The sequence below is a fragment of the Dermacentor andersoni genome, chromosome 1 (genome assembly GCF_023375885.2).
Source record: "Dermacentor andersoni chromosome 1, qqDerAnde1_hic_scaffold, whole genome shotgun sequence".
In the NCBI taxonomy this organism is placed as follows: Eukaryota; Metazoa; Arthropoda; class Arachnida; order Ixodida; family Ixodidae; genus Dermacentor; species Dermacentor andersoni.
This window is the reverse complement of record NC_092814.1, coordinates 294,268,028-294,286,596: the sequence shown is the minus strand read 5'-3', so window position 1 is coordinate 294,286,596 and position 18,569 is coordinate 294,268,028. Positions and strand designations below refer to the sequence as shown.

Sequence of the window (18,569 nt, the reverse complement as noted above, 5' to 3'; positions counted from 1 at the left end):
CTGCAACACTATCCACCATCTCTACAGCATTCCACAACTGCATGGCAATGCTAGATCCCTTGTGCATTCTACAAGACAACCGAATTTATGCCCAGTATCTGTTAAGTTACTTGGGCCAGACAAGCCATATTTTAAAACACTGTGTAGAGTTCATAGTTGCATTTACATGGAACTATGCACAGTAGGTACCCTAATCAGTTTCGTTTTGTGTGTGTTTTAATTTTATTACAATAATGGTACAAAGAGGCATTAAAATAAAGCCTTTGCTAGATGAGCCACGATAACTGCTTAACTGTAGCCAACTGAATTCACTCAAACGAGCAATACCCTTTTATCATCTCAGATTCAAGCACCCTTAATATATGAGGTGTTTAGAGGATGACTGAATTAACAGCAACACATGCCATTAGCATCACTCAAATTGTATGAGCTGCGCAAGTAGCGTAGTCGAGGACAGCTGAAGAAAATGGTTTGACGATGACGGCTTCAAACCAGAGGGAAGATACGTTGATTTTCCAGTTGCAACCCCCCCCCCCCCCCCCCCCCCCGTAGTCTGCGCCTATGGGAAGCTACCATTATCTTACCCAACAGAAGAAAGCTTGTAAAGGTTCCCAACAAGGACAACATGGTGTTATACGTAATTATATACTTCATAGGGCTACAACTAATTTGCATAAATGCATACCTTGTGTCGGGGAGAGGGGAGGAGAGTTCTTGTTTAGGGCCCGGAGTGACTAGAGCCGGGTGCAGGCCATGTGGCATGATACTTGGAGGCAGTAGAGGAGGGTTAATCCTGGGCAAAGGCGGCGCATAGCTACTGCCTCCCCTGAAGCCCCCGGAAGCCATCGGGGGCATTGGGTACATGCCAGCAGCTGCCGAGTGCCTGTAATCAACCAATGAGCACAAATGGAAAGGTGAGACGACTCGCACACAGACACAACATTTAATTTTACTACTAAGAAGAGCAATATCAGATCAACAATGGGGCATATTTAGAATGATCATGAATGTTTAAAGTGCACAAGAAAGACTACATTCATTTTGGAAGCCTCTACTCAAACTGCATGTAATTAATGAGTGCTAGAGAAATATGCCCAGCGACTATTTATACTTACTTGTCGCGCTGAATTCACTGTCCCAAGTGTACTGAATTTGATACGATGCATAGCAATTGAGCAGCATATGAAAAGCACTAAATCATGAAGTACAAAAGTGGGTCAAATATCATTCACTTACTTCTCAATAGTAAAATTCACTTTAGAAATGGGACAATAAAGAGGAATACCAAGTTAAACTGTGATAATAAAGTATGCTTCTGCAAAAGCAAGACCAATAGAGAAGGCTTCACATACCAGAGAAGATAGAGGCTTGTTTACATCAAGTGCTCCATTAAAAAATGCTGTACCTTGTATACTTTTGTAAGTAATGTATCTTCAAAAAACTATTACAGTCAAACCTCGCTCAGAGGTGGGTCTAATGGGCGACAAGAGGGCAAGGGTAGCAGCTGACCCCCCAAAATAATTCTCTTCTGCACCTCTATGCCCCCTCTGCTACCACTATGAAGTAAGCATGTCATCAAATACCTTGCTACACCCCAAAGAAAATGGAGAATTGTGAACTGGTTTCCTACTTTGGTTTTAATTCTTATGAAATGATGCAACGCCTTGCCTTCTGGCACTACCATGTCGTCAATAATAGCAAGACCGTAAGCATATTGGTAACTAACTTTTTCCAAGACAAATAATCCGTCTTGGTGTAACATTTTGTTGTGCTTGTGGAAGAAACTGTAGCTTCAAATACACTGAAAGTAACAAGCTACTTCTTGTTGTATTTATTAGTCTCTTCAAATACATTCTGAAGTTGAGCATCTAAAAGTAACTTATTTCGCTCTTGAATAAGGTTTCTGGGAATCTTGTGCATATCCCTCCCACACACCTCTGCACCATGCCTGGCAGGCCCCGCGGGCCACACCACAGCAGGGTTGCAAGATATAGTGTCAACAACAAACTGCTGAACGACTTAAAATATAGCACAGGGGTAGCCAAACACCGAAATGTCACAAGACAAATACGTAGCCCAAAACTAGTCAAAACGTTTTATCAATTTCTGCAGGTTTGTGGTTTACCAAACTTCTGTATTTGGCAAGAAAAGTTAGTATACACATTAGTCAGCATGATCCTTAACCTTATTTCGAGCACTCATTCTTCGCAGCTAGCTGGACTAATTATTGCAACCTCTGTGACTACACTGAGCTGAGAAGTTAGCACTCTAGTGGCTGTAGCACACTCCAGAATTCATGTCATGCTTTAGTTTATGCTTTCCTGCATAACTTTTTCCCCGGAATATTCACTTTATGCTAAAGAACAGCTCCACTGATTTGGCAAACGTGCTCTTCAGAGGCAATCGGGACAATCATTTGGAAGAGTCTCTACTTGCATCAGTCTTTCACTGTGTAGACTGCAAGCACTGTAGTTGTCCCTACAGTATTCGAATGCAATGAATATGTGAAAAGTTCAATTAGTTAACTTCGGAATCAAATACAAAATGAACAACATGGACTATTTGATTCGTATTCGAAATATTCACACAGGCCTAAAGTATCTGTATTTCGTCTTCCAAAGATGAAAAAGTAACCCAAATATGGCTATGTAGCCAAATAAGAATTTTCGATGCCCACTAGAAGAAAAAGTAAACCAATTTGGCTATTAATAGCGAAATCTGGCAACCCTGCACCACCCTGGCACTGCCGACGTTACAAATTGTGACCGTAGATGACACGGTTGCATCAGGAGGACGGGAAGGGGAAGGCTTAGGTGACAATTGTCTACAGCTCTTGAGAGATTTACCCAGAAAGTACCGTTTCCGTTGAATGGGAAGGGATAAGGAGCGAGGAGAAAGTTGATATCAACAAGGGACTGAGGCAGGGGTGCTCTTTATCTCCATTGCTGTTTATGCTGTACATGGTGAGGATGGAAAAGGTGCTAGAGGAAAGTAATATAGGGTTTAATCTCTTATACAACCAGGCAGGTACAGTAGTAGAGCAGCAGCTTCCATGTTTGTTTTATGCGGACGACATTGTGTTGCTAGCTAACAAGCAAGGTGATATGCAATGTCTGATTAATATCTGTGGACAGGAAGGCAACAATTTAGGTTTGAAATTTAGTGTTAGAAAATCAGGTGTAATGGTATTCAATGAAAACAGTGAACAGACAGTGGCAATACAGGGCCAGGAAATACCTCGGGTAAGAGAATATAAATACCTTGGTATATGGATAAACAAAGGCGACAGATATCAGGAAACACAGGAAAAAAACAATAACAACACAGGGGAAGAGAAATGCAGCCATAATGAAACACAGAGCGCTATGGGGATACAATAGGTACGAAGTGCTCCGGGGTATGTGGAAAGGTGTAACGGTTCCAGGACTTACTTTTGGAAATGTGGTTGTTTGCTTTAAATCAGGGGTACAATCAGGACTCGACGTGAACCAAAGGTCAGTTGGATGCCTCTGGGCGCTCACGGGAAGACTACAAATGAAGCTATGCAGGGTGATATGGGCTGGACTAGTTTTGAAGTGAGGGTAGCTCACAGTAAAATTAATTATGAGGAATATGGAAGAAAGTAAATGGGCTCGGAGAGTGTTGAGGTATCTGTACGGAAAAAAGATTGATTCACAGTGGAGGAAAAGAACTAGGAAGCTTACCAGCAAGTGTGCGGCCTGTAGGGTGGGCAACACAGCAAGAATGAACGTCAAGCAGAAAGTCAGAGGTGCTGAAATAATCTCATGGGTGGTGGCAATGGAAAAGAAACCTGCCATGGGTAACTACTTAAGACGAAAAAACGAAATCAGGAAAGAAACAATTTATGATAACTCAAAGGGAAGCTCATTACTTTTCGAAGAGAGATTGGGATGCCTTAGAACACGCACCTATAAAGCGAGATATAAGAAAGAAGAAGAAGCATGTGCTTGCTGCGGCAAAGCTAGGGAAACGATGGAGCATGCTTTATTAGAATGTGAAGACGTCTGGCCAGCAGTCGATTTAGGCACCACTGGTCTCCTTGAAGCCCTTGGGTTCAGCGAGAGCAGGGGAAAGGTAAACATGTCCGCAATAGAGATTAGCAAGAGGCGATTGGAAGATTGGTGGAAGAAAAGTAGGGAAACGACAAAAAATGTAGACATACAAAAGTAAAGTTGGCAATAGGGGGTCAGAAAATTTGGTTGTGGGAGTTCATAGTCTTTTTTTTTTTTCTTTCTTTTATTTAACCTAGGCAGTATAATTAGGCAGTATAATAGCAAGAGCTTGGGGGCGCAACCCACCGCCCCGTTCAAAAGGGGACGCTCATACCATCCATCCATCCATCCATCAAAGATCGGGAGATGCGAAACGTGCGAAGTTACAGCCGGTGAGGCTATCCCTTATTGTGCGGTGGAAAGAAACGTCGCTTCTTTTCTTTTTTTTTTTTTGTGCCTGTGTGTGAACCTTTTTCTGTATATTTTTTCTCTCGGAAACCAAGCCCTTCACAATGTATTCACGCTGCGCTTATTATGCCTTTAAATCGGTCAATGTGACTGCTTTCTGAAATTTCATAAGGCATGAGTTATCTCCCGAAATGTGTACGCAACGGGCGAACGATTAAGCAATGCCAACAGAAACTACACAGCCGGATTCCGATATCCCTGTTGCCGCCCGGCAGCCTGGCGCGTGCGCCAATTGCTTTGTGAAAATACTGCCAGATGGCGCCACCGACGCCTACGCACGACCGAGCCAAAGTAAAGCTGCACGAAATATGGTATGTCCTCAACATAGCCTTGGTCCCACTAAAGAACGTGCTGAGTGGCGCAATCAAAACTTGCGTCAGCTAATCAGCAGCCGAATTCACAAAACTCTTTCTTTGTATGCAGAAATGGTTCGCGGCGGTTCGTGGTCGTGATTAGCCTTTTCGTCGACTGTCAGCTGTCGCGATACGGCAGCGTAAGAACACCGCCCGTTCACAGAGCATTCTTGCGATGATCTGATTAGCTGGCGCGAACTATCCCCAGCTTCTGACGACTAGCTGAAAAACGTGACGTCATGGAGAAGCTGCCACGTGCCGTCACAAATATGACGAACTCCGCTGGCATTCATTTCGCAACGATTTGAGAAAAGTTTTCGAAAACCTCCTGCCGTTAGGTATCGTTCGAACCGCCGCCGAATAATCTCGTCTCGCCTACACCGCCACACTGTACGATGACCGAGATTTTCCACACCCATGAGCAGCAACCCCTTTGTTGGATGGAATGCACGCAGACTGCGTGATGAATGAGCTTTTTCTACATCACGTGCAGCAGCAGCCCCTCTATTGGAATGCATGCGGCTTGTCTGCAGTAAAGTCGTACCAGACAGAAAACAGGAGCACACAAGATTCAACACGTACGACGAAAGTGTGTCGACAACATTTCTTTCAATAGATGCCGGGGGACTGAAGACAAAAAGGGCACAACACGCATTGCAACAAGCCAGTCCAAATGTAAGCGAATACACAGTCCAAATTAGCATAGCCCAAATGTAAGCGAATACACAGGCGATCCCAACACGACTCGTGTATACACCTAAGGAAATGAGATGCCTAATCTGCACTGAAAGGAAGATGAAGAAATCAAAACCAAAAAATAAGCTTTACGCGCTGTGGTCTGTTTACGCATATGTGTTTTCTTCTTTTGTCTTCGCCCGGACTCCAGCTCTTCTGTAGTGCCGTGCTAAAATAAAACAATGGTGCACGCGACCTATCCACTGAAATTCGCAATTTCGAACTCTACAAACAACTCGCAAATTCGACAATGTAAGACAGGGAAATAACACAGGTGTCCCCTCTTAGAGTCTTGGGGGTACAGTGTCATATATATATATATATATATATATATTATTGATCTATTTATTTTCTCAAATGTGAACTAGACCCAACAGCACTAAAAGCGGCACTAATCCACATGCAAGATCTTCCAAAGGTCTGGTTTCCGAGGGTCAAACGCCCTGTCCGCCGTCTATAGGGCTCTCAACAGTCACCTTCGATTTATCCTCGTTTCGGCGTGATTCTGATCTCCACCGATTGTTATCACCGGAGCGAAAGCTTCTAAGATCGCCGTTGTACAAAGCGTTCGCTGACGCTCTCCTCATACATGTGCTGTCATCACTTGATGCGCTTTATGCTCTATGGCCTCACTTCCGCTCGCATATGTATATGAATTTTTTTAATGAGCAAAAACCATCAACAATGATTGTAAATGTAAGCGAATAGCGCAAACGAACGAACCCATGAGATAGAAAGAGTGAACGAACGTTTTCCTTGACGAGTCCGACCGCCGACCATCGGCCGACCACGGAAACAGCCGAAAGAGCCAAAGAAAGCTATTCGCTTTAAGATCGTTCTTCAGCGTCTCACTCCCAAACCCTTCCAAACAAAATAAGCGTCCACAGGAGCGCAGCTTGGCACGCAGGCAAGTTCGCTCCTGTCCTTATCAATGGCATACGTCATAGGAGTGCCTCGATGTGGCGTCTTCAGGGGACACCGACATCGCGATATCGCAATGTTCGTCAAACAGTTACCGGAAACCTGGTACCGCCAAATGATGCGCCACGGAGCCACTCAATCCCCATAAAGCAAAGTTCCCTGCATTCACGCACGGCCGGACTGCAGTGCGTGCGTGCGCGACGCGTATACTGCACTCCGGCCGTGATGCGGACGACTGCGCTTTGTGGTTGAAATTGATCGCGCTGCGTGCCAATTTCGAGGCAGAATAACTTATTCGCGCCTGCTCGCTTCCCCAGGGAAAAAAAAATGAAAAGGCATTCGACACTGTACCATGAAGTCTGACAGCGCGCGTAGTTTTTCTTCGGTCGACGCCATCGATAAGTCGAGAGAAGTCACATACGAGAAAGCGAATACCTAAACGAAACGGGGCGAATTAGGAAAGCTCACAGCACTGCGAGACAGTGAATGATAGAGATGCACTGCCGGTCTCTTTTTGACTTCACACCACGAGAAAACGCACAACACTGCACACATCTCTACGGCCACTTTTGAGATCCATTACCTTCCGTCAACTGTACGCGGCTACGGCCCCTCATGTAACGTACCATTTACATAGCAGCTATGTATGACAAATAAATAAATAAAGGTTCCTCCGAATAGGTGCGCGCACATTGCTAAACGAACACTTTGCAGATTTTTTTTCCCTTCTTTCTTTCACTTCAGGAACAAAAAAAAAAAAAAGAAAAAAAACGGAGAGTGCAGCTAACAATGTCAGTATCACATTCCCTCTTCAGCTTATCTTAAAAGCAGTCAAACTTGTAGAGTTTCACACTGCCCTCGACAGTCTTGGCACCTTCTCATATACCGTGGCCGACAAAGAGAGAGAGTCAGAGGCTACAGCATTCACTGCGCTGCTTTCGTTTCGCGCCTCGCGATTAGAGCAAGCGAAGTCGCCTTTTTAAAAGGCGTGTCAACAACGCTGTCTGGTCTTCCAAAAGTTGGCGCGACGACCGCAGCGACGATCCGCCCGGTTGCGCCAACCAACGCGCATCGAATAGCCGTCTTTCATAACCCTCGCTGCGCCGCTAATTAGAGCCTTTTAAACAGGCCGTATAAATGTTCCATTTCGCGCACGACAGGCCGCTTAGTTCTTGGCACTAACAGCTGCTTCGGTCTTACGTTCTGCTTGCCTCGGCCGCTCCCGTGCGTGTCACAGAAGTGCGGGCGGTAAGGAGGAGGGCGCGCAGCGATTCGCCCGTCGCTGCTGCCGCGATCGTGCTTCGGGCCAGCTGCGGCAAGCGAACGCAGGAAACGCCCTTCGAGCAGCCACTATTCGCTGCACCCAAAAGCAGCAACTCTTCGGGGCGGGCTATTTTCGGAGCGACAAGAGCCTGGTCGTGTGAGAAAAAAGAAGGTTGAGGAAGCCGTGTGACACCACGGTTCAGTTTCTCTTTTTCGTTGAACCACGCCTCGAGTACAGCAAGCAACGGTCGGCAGCCAATCGATACCGCCTCTGACGGAGCCGCAACACACAGGGAGTGAGTCTGAACGTCCGTACAGCGCCTTGAACCAGCCTGCGTCAACTAGGAGACCGACTAAACTTACCGAGCTCGTTATTATGACGCATTCGCATGCAGCGAATACGCCGCCTCTTTTTGGACGCTATCAAGGTAAAATTTGATCGGATTGAACCGGCGGCTGACGTACCGAATTCACAGAGCGTATACTGCTTGCTGCCACAACGAAAACGCGCTTTTCCTTCGGTCGGCTGACTTGAGAGAAAGGCACCTCGTGTGGCGACGCACGTCTCGAATTTCAAAACTCTCTCGGATCGTGAGGAAGCCGCGTGCCACAAAGGCGCCTTTAACACTTTTTACGCGCCTTACCGGGGTCCTTAGTGTTCCTTTTCTTGGCGTACACCTGTGCTTGTTCTAAAAGCGTTTATTTCTTCGCCATTTTTAATGAGTGTGGACGTGTTGTGTTTCTCACATCCTATCTCTCTTCGCCATTCTCGTTTTTCTAAAACATTCTGCTTCATCTTTCCCTTCAAGCATCCCGAGAAGCATGTCATACCTAGCCTGACCTATCCGGCTCAATGAATTCTTTATCGCGGCATTAGCATTTATCCGTGCTCTACTAGACGCTAAAGCTGCGACTGCCAAAACGCTACCCAACACCACTGACTTTAAACAGCAGTCATACTACAATCGAACGCGTTAGAACAAAACGACCTGTATGTAAACAAAGGATTTCGAACGTCCCGGAATAATTTCTACTTACTATATGGATCGTGAATGCCTCTACGGCGAAGACCATTACAACGAATTGGCCTATAAAGAGAACAAGAAAAAAAAAGCAAGAAGGAAAGAAAAAGAATTTAGACGACTCCGACGGCGGGCTGGTTTGTTTGCGACCAATGCTCGTATAGCGACGCCGCCATAGAGCTTCCGCGGGAGGGCCATATTCCGCAGCAGCTATATATTAACCCCCATTCCCAACACAAGAACGCTCCAGGTATCGCTCAACTCGTACACCGCTTGTTGCAAAAGAGCAGCGAGCCTGACGGCTGACGAATACGTCGCGACTGCCGGCGGCGAGGGGGCCTGCTCGGAGCTAAGCCATCAGGGAAGAACGAAAAGGTCGACGAAGGCCAGCGTGATAAACAGCCTGCACGGAAACCAAGAATTTTGACAAGGGAAGCAAGAGCGTCATTCGACGTTCTGCGGAGAAATGTACTACCTAGCGTCGCTCGCAGATTTGGCCACGAAGCCTTCCGTGAACTTCGATGCCGCCGGGTCGGCTGCAGTCGCATGGAATGCGCAGAAGAAAATTAGCGACTATTTAAATAAATGCCTTTTTTTTTCTTTCCTTTTAATGCACGCCCTTATAAGCGTGCTTTTATGCGAGTGTAACGGTGCGTGATATTTACATCGAAGTGACCCACCTGTATAACGAAGGATTTCGGAGGTCCAAACCGCTCAGTTATACAGGCGTTTGGCTGTATCCTCGCAATGAACGTGTTTGGAACTCCAAATGAGACCGTTTTCTTGATTTTTTTTTTGTTTTTTACTTATTCAGAGCAATACATTTCAATACTTCGCCTTCGGTACTACGTTGATACTGCGCAGTCGCGAGGGGCGCTAATAAACAGACAGCTGCATTAGTAAGATGTCTTATATCAAATCACCTTATTATTTGCTTGGTAAACTATGAATTCCTTGCCGCGCAGCACGCGTACGCAGTGCGCCGAAACGCACCGAAGCACTCCGCACAAACGGTCCAGACAGGGATTAGAACTCCGGCGCACGCGACGGCTAAAGCGGGGCCGAAGCGCAATCTCTTGGGAGGATATACAAGCCGTGCGCGCAGGGCCGAACTGCGCTCGCACGGATGCAGGGTTCACTGTGGATAACAAGCGGAGGAGGGAGTACGCGGCCGAGAAGGGGGGGGGGAGAAAAACAATAAGAAAGAATGAAACGTAATGACATCGGGAAATAATGTAAGCGGATCGGCTAACGTTTAACAACGCAGGCAGCGACGCCCGACGTTGGGTGGGGAGCAACGCATGCAAATCCCGGCCGATATCCTAGCCCGACTGCGCAGACTCCTCCTTTGGCGAACGTCGACCCATCACGTGGCGCACGGGGCGCAACGCCAATTGGTCGACGCGGCGCGGGCCCAACCTCCCGCGTTCATCATAGCACGGAACCAATCGATAGCGGCCGCCCAGCGAATAACTTCCGCCGGGGCGACGCTGCTTCCGGTTTCACAAGCCCAGTAGCGAGTAGGACACGCACACATGCTGCCGTCGTATACGCGGCGCCGCGCAACGGCGCTCACACCTTGCGTCGACGTCATGGCCGCCGATGGGCGAACCCCGAGAGCAAGTACTTTCTCCTGATATCAACAAATTTGCAACTTACCCTATAAGGCAACGCCGCAGTGGTTAGCGCAAAGAAGATGGCACTACCCACGAGTAGTGCTACCTTTCTCTGCGCGCACCGACGGGCGTTTTGAGCGTATCCACTGTCACCTATATGGAGTGCACAGAGGCACGCGCTTTTCTCTCTCATCTAGCTGCTTTTGCTTCTTACGTCACGTCATCTTCACGGCACCGCAAAGATCAAACGGTGACCACAGGGTGGCAGTGAAATGTACGAGCGCGAAATGGCGAGAACGACAACGAGCTTGAAGTTCTCGGCAGCAACCGGTAAACAGGCGACGAACTGCGCTGGGAGTCGGACGTGCGGATTTACCAAGCTTAACCCTAATCATGGGCGGTATCAGCGGGCCCGCTCGCAGGCTCCGAACCTCGCCCTCGCGACAGCTTCCTTCGGCCATGCAGTCACGTTCACGAATGATAACCGGACACTTATCTTTCTGTATTCCCCTGCCGCATAAAAAATCTTTACGAAGGTCGCCGAAACCAGGAGCACGGCCGCTCGATGAGCGTTTCCATCGAGCGGCCGCGGCAGACATGCCACGATTCCGCGAGCCATATGTAGCACGCGCCAACAAAATTTGAACTGGTACCGCTTTCCGACACGGCGCACGTCGTACGAAGTTCTTCGCGTTTCAATCTGTCGATGTCGTCGCAACGCTGAAGTCGTCACCTCAACTTGCCCCGCAGCGTTGAGCTAATATCGGTATACAGCAAAAGTAGCTGCTGCGAAGCACCGAGTCGAACGCACAAAGCGCGGCGAATTTTAGTACAGTGAGCGCGCGGCAGCTCACGCGTGCTTGCACACTGACGAAACTGCACCTATTTCAAATAAAGAAGCTCAGGTGGTGCGCGAACGAACACAGCCCCCACACCTCGACTCATCCTTTTAGAAACTAATTACCGCAACATCTGTTTCTCGTTATCAGCGATCGACAGCTGTCTAAATTTAGCACCTGCATGGACCGCGCGCGAGATTACAGCACGAGAAAGAAGCTCAAAGACAAAGGCACACGAAAAGTTTTTCTATGTTTCAATGCGAAATTAATAAATTGGGCTCATCGGCCGCGTCGTCGACAAAGAGGACAGTCACGAGAACAGCACAGCTATGGTGGACGTTCGAGCATAGGCCAGCCACAGCAACGCCGCGCATCACCGCTATCTAATGAATTTCGGCCGCGGTCACCTCTGCAACCTCCGCATGATAATTTCAAGAATGTCCTTTCGCTCGTTGCCGACATTGGACAGCTTAGCTGCCCTTTACTTTTTTTGGGATACATGCATAGGACGTATACTACGCGAGGAGCCGATACTGAGGATCTATTAAAAAAAAAAAAAAACGGATCATGCGCACCTTGGCGTGAGTGGGTGTCTGTCTACGAGGAACAGCAGCTCGACACGCGATACCGAGCTTAGGAACGCTGCTAAGGGTGCAATCTTGCACGGCAGCTGAGACGCGCTCAGCGTTACTTACACACCCGTGTTGATTAGACATGCGGGAGAAAATGTGAACAAGCGCACGATTCTTCGCATCGAAAGGCGTCGCGTTTCCCGCTCATTTAGCCTCGGCAAGCTTGCAGCCGTGAAACAGATCTACCCATTAGCGCCGAACGCGGATCAGTACATAGCAGACTGCTCCAGCGTTCTGGCTGCGATAGCGTTTCAAAAGGCAAGGAGACTCACCTGAAGGCGTCGCACTTCCAGCGCTGTACGTATATCTCCATAGATGCACTTGAACTGCACCGATCTTATTATTGCAAAGCCGCACGACCAAATCGCGGAAAACTATAGCGCTCCTTTTTTCGGTATATGAGACATGGTTGCCCAGCGCAAATTTCCTGCGATGAAGCATGCAGCTCCAGAGCGCGCCAACTTTATTACGATATGCACGACTGCTTAAGCGCCTGCCTATTACCCGAACAGTAACGACGCCCCAAACGTATTTCGGCTCGTTTGCCAGAAATATCGCACCACCTCAGCTCCGCAGCTAAGCGTTCCTTGACAGTACAACACGGTTTTTAATGAAATATGAAAGTAAGCGCTACGGGCAAACTTCTGGCCAGCTGCCACGGAATGTTTTTGAAATGTTTGCCGCACAACGGTATACATTATAGTTCACAGTGCAACCAGCCTTTACGCTTTAATATGAACACCCTAATTCCGTCTCTTCGTGTTTCAGATGGTCACGGAGAAGAGGAAGGTGGCCGCCACTTTGCTCAGCCGGAGGCCGAAGTGATCGTGCCGACGGCAGAAACTGCGCGGCTCTTTCAAGAACTACCCATGCAGCGAAGCCACACAACAAAATATGAACGCGTCAGTTGGGGCTTATAGGCACTTCGTAGCTCTCATAAATTGACAAGCATGAATACAGAACTAATATATTTGAAGCTCAAAAGCTGGGCAAAAAAAAAAAAAAAATAGGCGGAATAAAAAACCTCAAAACGTTCGACACCGCAATGAGAAGAGTCACTGCGAAGGTAAGGACTCGGCGAATGTCTTCAAATGTGGCTGCAAGGTGGTGACAGGAAAATAAAAACAGCGCGAAGGACAGGACCAAAGCAGAGACGACAATTTTTATCGAGAAGTCGCTGTTTCTAGTCTCTTCGTCATGAACCAACCAGCCCAATGCAGCGCACTACTGTGGTGACAGGGTTTCAGCCAAGCTCTAACACAGCTTTGTCGTGTTCGCATAGTCTTCTACAAATATTATCTATCCAGTCATCAATAAGCGATCAGTAAAATTTAAAATCACGCCATATGCGCGCTTCCGCGACGTCACTCACGTGTGCGCAGTAGCCCCGGCCTATGTACGCAGCTAGAACTTCAGGATATATATAGTGCACTGGCGGTAGCGGATCGTGCATCGCGGGCACCATGCTAAAGGTTTCGAATAAATTAAAATATCCACCACAAGTCGGCGAGATTATTTTCGCTGCAACCGAATGCCTCTGAACAGTTATGTAGGGTCCAGAGTACAGTGATGTCACCATTCGACCACGCCACTGACGATAGGTCAGGTAACAAATGTCAGCCTTTGTAGTGATACACGAGAAGTACCACTTGTAACGCTTGTTAGAACAAACAGCGTGATTGATGACAAAGCTAACCAACCAATTTTTAACAAGGCTATATATGAAAAGCTAATACAGGACGCCAACGAAAAATACAGCAGCGGTTCAAATGAAGTTTGGCGAAATCGTCCGTGCCAGCAACGGATGCAGACAGGAGCACCACCACCACCAAGCACCACCACGCTGCGCGGCTAAGCGGGGCGAGACACGACGCGATGTGGCCGTCGCGCCAAGTGAACGGCGCCGCAACGAGATCGAAACGCAGCGAAGCCGCTCTTGCTGCGAAATGACAGATGCCGCCAGGCGCAGGCACCGAGAGATCCCCGGAGAGCCGCACTGCTATAGGAGGTCGTCCCTGTGTGGCGCATAGTTAAGCGGCACGGGCAGCTTGATCCGCGCGAGTGTGTCCGAAACACACGCGCGCCGAGGCGCTACCGAGATGCAACTGCCGCGGAAAGATCGCGACCAGAGAGTTCACACGTACGCGTGCGCCAGAATTGTCTCGCAGCGACGCAGCGGCGTCCGTGTGCAATGGGAGTTTCTGTGTAACACTGCGCTAAGGGAAGACAACGTCGTGACAAGTGTATGTTAACAGCTGCGTTCTCAGTTTGCGACAATAGTGTCACAGGATTGAACTGCGCGATCCCCAATCGGCAATCATGCATTGCTCGTTAAAGGGTAAAACTATGTTTGCTTTTCAGCTTAAGTATCAAGCATGAGCCTTTTTTTCCTTCGCTTCCCACACTATCGGAGACCTTCTGATCGCTTAACCATCGTCCACGAAGCATCGTTCAGTGCGACCGCAATGTGTGTACTATAAGCAGAAACATTCAAGTTTCTGGCAACAAACGGAACATGCAGTTCGTTTCGTGAAATCATGCCTGCACAGCGACAACACGTATATTAGAAAAAGTCAGTCAGATCTTTTTTAAAATCAAGAAAATTATGGCGGCAAATAACTGGGCCTTTGGCCAGTTATTTGCGGGAAAGAGTAAAAAGTTTAAGCCGCGGTTTAAAACGGAGAACTACCTTCACTTAGAAATACTTAATATAAGAACGACCGACTGTTAGCTAATCCGTGGACACAATCTCGCCGCCCGCACGCGCCGTCATCATACCGAAAGAGAAGAGAAATTCAACTGGAGCGCATTGGAGCGCATCGCCCTCTCTGCTATAGCGTATAGTCATCGCAGCCGCCAAGACCCAAAATACCCAATCCGCAGTCACGTCAGCCTACGCAAGCGTCGCGCCGCAATGCTGGAGGCACACTGTTGCCCTTTGGCGGGGTTCCCCGATTTGGATGCACTGGAACAGCCATTGACACACGGCTTGCATCCGCCCAACGCGTCTGTGGCGTCTGATAGCGAGACGCGCGCTGACGACAGAAGCGCGCTTTTGACGCAGGTGCGCACGTAGGCAGATTGGCCGGCTTCGCTGAGTCCCCGGGGCAGGCTCCGCGGAGAGAGCAGAGGGGTGCTACGATGCCAGAGCGATTTCGGATCGCCTCCGGCACGCCAGGTGAGCGAGCGAGCGGAGGAAAGGGCGGCATACGTTGGGAGAGGCGCGCCGCCGAGGCGGCTTCACTGCAGCGCTGCGGAGCTAGCGGAGAAGGAGCGCTCTTCGCCTGCCAATTACCCTAACAAGCCATCCGCGCGTGCGTGTGCGTGTGTGTGTGGGGGGGGGGGGGGGGGTAGGAAGGCGCGGGGGAGGGTTTCCTGCGCCACTCTCTCCAGTGTTCATGCATCACCGCTGCCGCCGATGGTGCACGCGCGCAGGTCGCGCACGATGCTTCGGAATTTCGGGGCGAAGCTATTTCCCCAATCAATATGGCGTTCCGGCAGCCACCGCCGCCAGGCCGTTCGCGCAGCTAATTTAGCTGCACGTGGATTCCAAGTCTGTGGAAAGAGGTGGGAAGGACCGAAATGCACGGGCGCTCGTCTACGGCCTACAAGAAAGAGGTCGGACGCCCTTCCTTTCTGGGGTGCGTAAGGAACACAATGCGCCGTGTGCCGGCTCCTATTATTCGAGGGACGCACGAGACGTCATTGTACCTTGAGTTTGAGGAGCACCGCTGAGCGAGGAGGGGGACGCGAGACAGACGATTCGATTTGACTGACTGATGAACGTTTCAAAACTACACGGAGGAGGAGGTGGAAATAAAAAGAGAAGGCAGGGACGTTAACAAGAAATGCGTCTGGTTGGCTACCCTACTCTGGGGGTCAGGAAAGAGGGAATAGAAAGATAGAGAGAGGGAGGGGTGGGGGAGGAAAGCCGCGGTGAGCTCGCGCACGCACGCGGAGGGCCTCAGCGAGTCAAAGACGTTCACATAGGTCAGTCGCCTTCAAGAAAGACAAAAGTGCCTTTATAATAGCTTTGTGGGCCGATGAGCCATGGGGACGGTTTTCAAGTAGCACTTGCACAGACAACGGCCGATCGTCCAGTCGTCGCAATGCTATAGATGTTTGTCTTTCCGACTGAAATCGATGACAATGGCACAATAAATGTACGATGTTCTCTTCCACGCCGCAGACGCCGCATGCAGCACTGTCAGTCATTCAAATCAAAGTAGTGTACGCGAGTTATGAGAGAGCCGTAGTGTCTCGAGACCTCCGGGTTAATTTTGACCACTTGGGGTGAACTGTTCAAACGGGCACCCAAAGACCGATGCACGAGCATTTTCGCATTGCACCCACATCTCCATGCTGCCGGGAATCGAAACCGCGAGCTCGCGCATAGCAGCAGCAGAACGTCAGAAACAATGGGCCAACACAGCCGGTAGCCGTTCGATCTGCCTTCGGTGAGCCAAAGGGTAGCAGTGCGGGGAAGCGAAAAAATAGAGGCTGACCTGTCATGGCTCAAAATAAACACGAAATCTGCGTATCGGTCTATCGGCGCAAAATCTGCACAAGGAAGAGCTATCGAGGAAAGCAGAAGCCAAAAATTGCCGGCTCTCCCGTATCGAGAGTAGATGTAAGCATGAAATGGCAACCGGCAAAGCAGATTCGTTGGAGATGATATTAGCCACAATTTTAAAATGGGCGTAGTGCATGTTCGGAACTTCGCACCACACCGAATCACGCCATACTGTGCAGTGGTCCATGTGAACGCTACCCAGCTAGAAGAAGAAAACCGGCTGAAGGCGGCACGACAGGCAGCGAAATACGCCACGGAAGCAGCGCGCTCAGCCCAGCTAGAAGCGCCTGAAGGAGGCGCCACGCAGCCTGGCGCCATCTTTCGAGGCGACGCAAAACCCGCACCGCGGAACTCACGGACCGCTGGCGTTCGAAAGAGCACAGGCAACCCTTTCTCAGCGCCAAAAGATGACAGTTAAGTGTATGGTGCCCTGTATCTGCCTTTTGATCGTCGCCCCTATTGGAAATGATAAATAAAACTTCAGTATACTAGAAGTATACTGGGTGATATTGAGTGATAAGTGCTTGAGTTATATTGTAAACAAACATCAGGAAGAACACGAAAGCAATATTGTAACTTGCTCGGGCCGTAACTAGCGTATGTAACGCGGTCCTGTACAAAGGGTTGGGGGCCAGAGACCGCATTTTCTTTTTTGTCTGGTTGCCCGGATGATCTCATTCTGTTCTCGCGACTTGCCCGGATGTTCTGGTTTGAGCGCCCGGATAACGGCTCTAGCTTATGGCTCAAGGTCACTTGAAGGTAGCCGACAAGGGGAGCTAAAATCACTTTATGCTTAATAATCAGGCAAGCAATGCCGCAAAAGACGAGATGGTAAAAAGTAAACGGAACGCGACGAAGGAAAACGAACTTTCGCCAGCCACCGCTGGGCCGGAGAGAAATGGAGAAAGCCGTCGGCGACGCGACGTGAGCAAACTGCAGACTCGCGAAAGGGGTCGGCGGGAAAGGAAACCTCAAAGACAACCCCCTCGAGAACCACCAAGTATATATCGCTCGACACGCGTGCCGCGAGCGAAGCACCCGGCGACGCGATGCCGCGTTTTCCGTCAACGCCGGCGGTCGGGAAATGATTGCACAAGGAGCGCCGGATGAAGAAGGGGCCCGACCGATAGCAGCGCACCGCCGGCGCGCGCCGCTCGATCGCGGCAAGTGCATCTGCGCTCCCTAGTCGGGATGCAACGGGGGAGAGCTGCTCCGTTCGCTTAGGGTTGAGTGCTCGCCCGCATAGGATATTCCGCCCGCAGGCAAATTGAACGACAGCAGCGCGGTTTCAAGTGGATATCCCTGCCGAGCACCGCCGCCGCGACTACCACCAACCACCGCGCGCGGAAAGTGCGCACACTTTTCCCGCTGCCCGACCGACCCCGCACTTTTTCTCGGGCTTTCTGAAGTACTTTTCTTTCTTCCTTTCTTTTCCCAACATGCGCGCGCGCGTGTATGTGTTTGCCCCGCAAGCACTTTCTGCGTGTTCCTTTCAAATTAGTACTTAAACCGCTGCGCGCCATGCGATGATGCAAGAAGCGCAAAATTCGAAACATCGTTAGAAGCTCGTTGAGCATAATTACGTCTAAAGGGGTCGGAGCTGATACGGGCTTTCGCGCGCACTACTTATATGAATATTAATGATGAATACAAAACGGACAAATTCAGTCAGTCAAGTGCGCAAAAAAAAAATGGAAGAGCCATATCGCTATCTACGTGGCTACGCGTGTCTGACATGGGCAAAGGTCCAAACGTAGCAGGTACGGTTATACTTTATTAGCAAGAGACTGTGCGCGTGGTGTGCAGGATGTAACGTACGGTGCACCACATTTCTGAAGGAAGCATCAACTCGGTTAGCCATACCCCCCCCCCCCCCCCCCCCCCCACACACACACACACAGCCCCTCGCCAGCTCCACGCTCGAGTAGTTCGATATATCACATGGAAACGTACTGTCAGTCAAAATTTAACGGCGCTTGTGACCCGTTGCTCAATACCACCAACTACTTCCTCGTCCGTGGCATGCTAGCATAACGGAATAAAATGAAAACATAACAAAAAGGCAAGCCTTCTTGCTTACCCCTTATTTCACGAACTATTAGTGCAAGCTCCTGAGTCGTCTGACGGCTGGTGA

At 49.3% G+C, this 18,569-nt stretch overlaps 1 protein-coding gene and 1 long non-coding RNA gene across 5 annotated transcripts in view; one reads left to right on the top strand and one right to left on the bottom strand.

Moving 5' to 3' along the window:
* The window catches only part of pan (transcription factor pangolin), a 222,987-nt gene that overhangs the window by 20,055 nt on the left and 184,363 nt on the right, over positions 1-18,569 (bottom strand). For all 4 annotated transcript variants that reach the window (XM_050196805.2, XM_050196806.2, XM_050196807.2 and 1 more), the window contains one exon: positions 686-883. In XM_050196805.2, the coding sequence (XP_050052762.1) occupies positions 686-883 (198 nt within the window). The remainder of the gene's footprint in view (positions 1-685; positions 884-18,569) is intronic.
* LOC129380962 (uncharacterized) lies at positions 7,738-12,872 on the top strand. The gene is made up of 2 exons (XR_008609198.2): positions 7,738-8,049; positions 12,631-12,872. It is a non-coding gene; the product is annotated as an uncharacterized lncRNA (long non-coding RNA).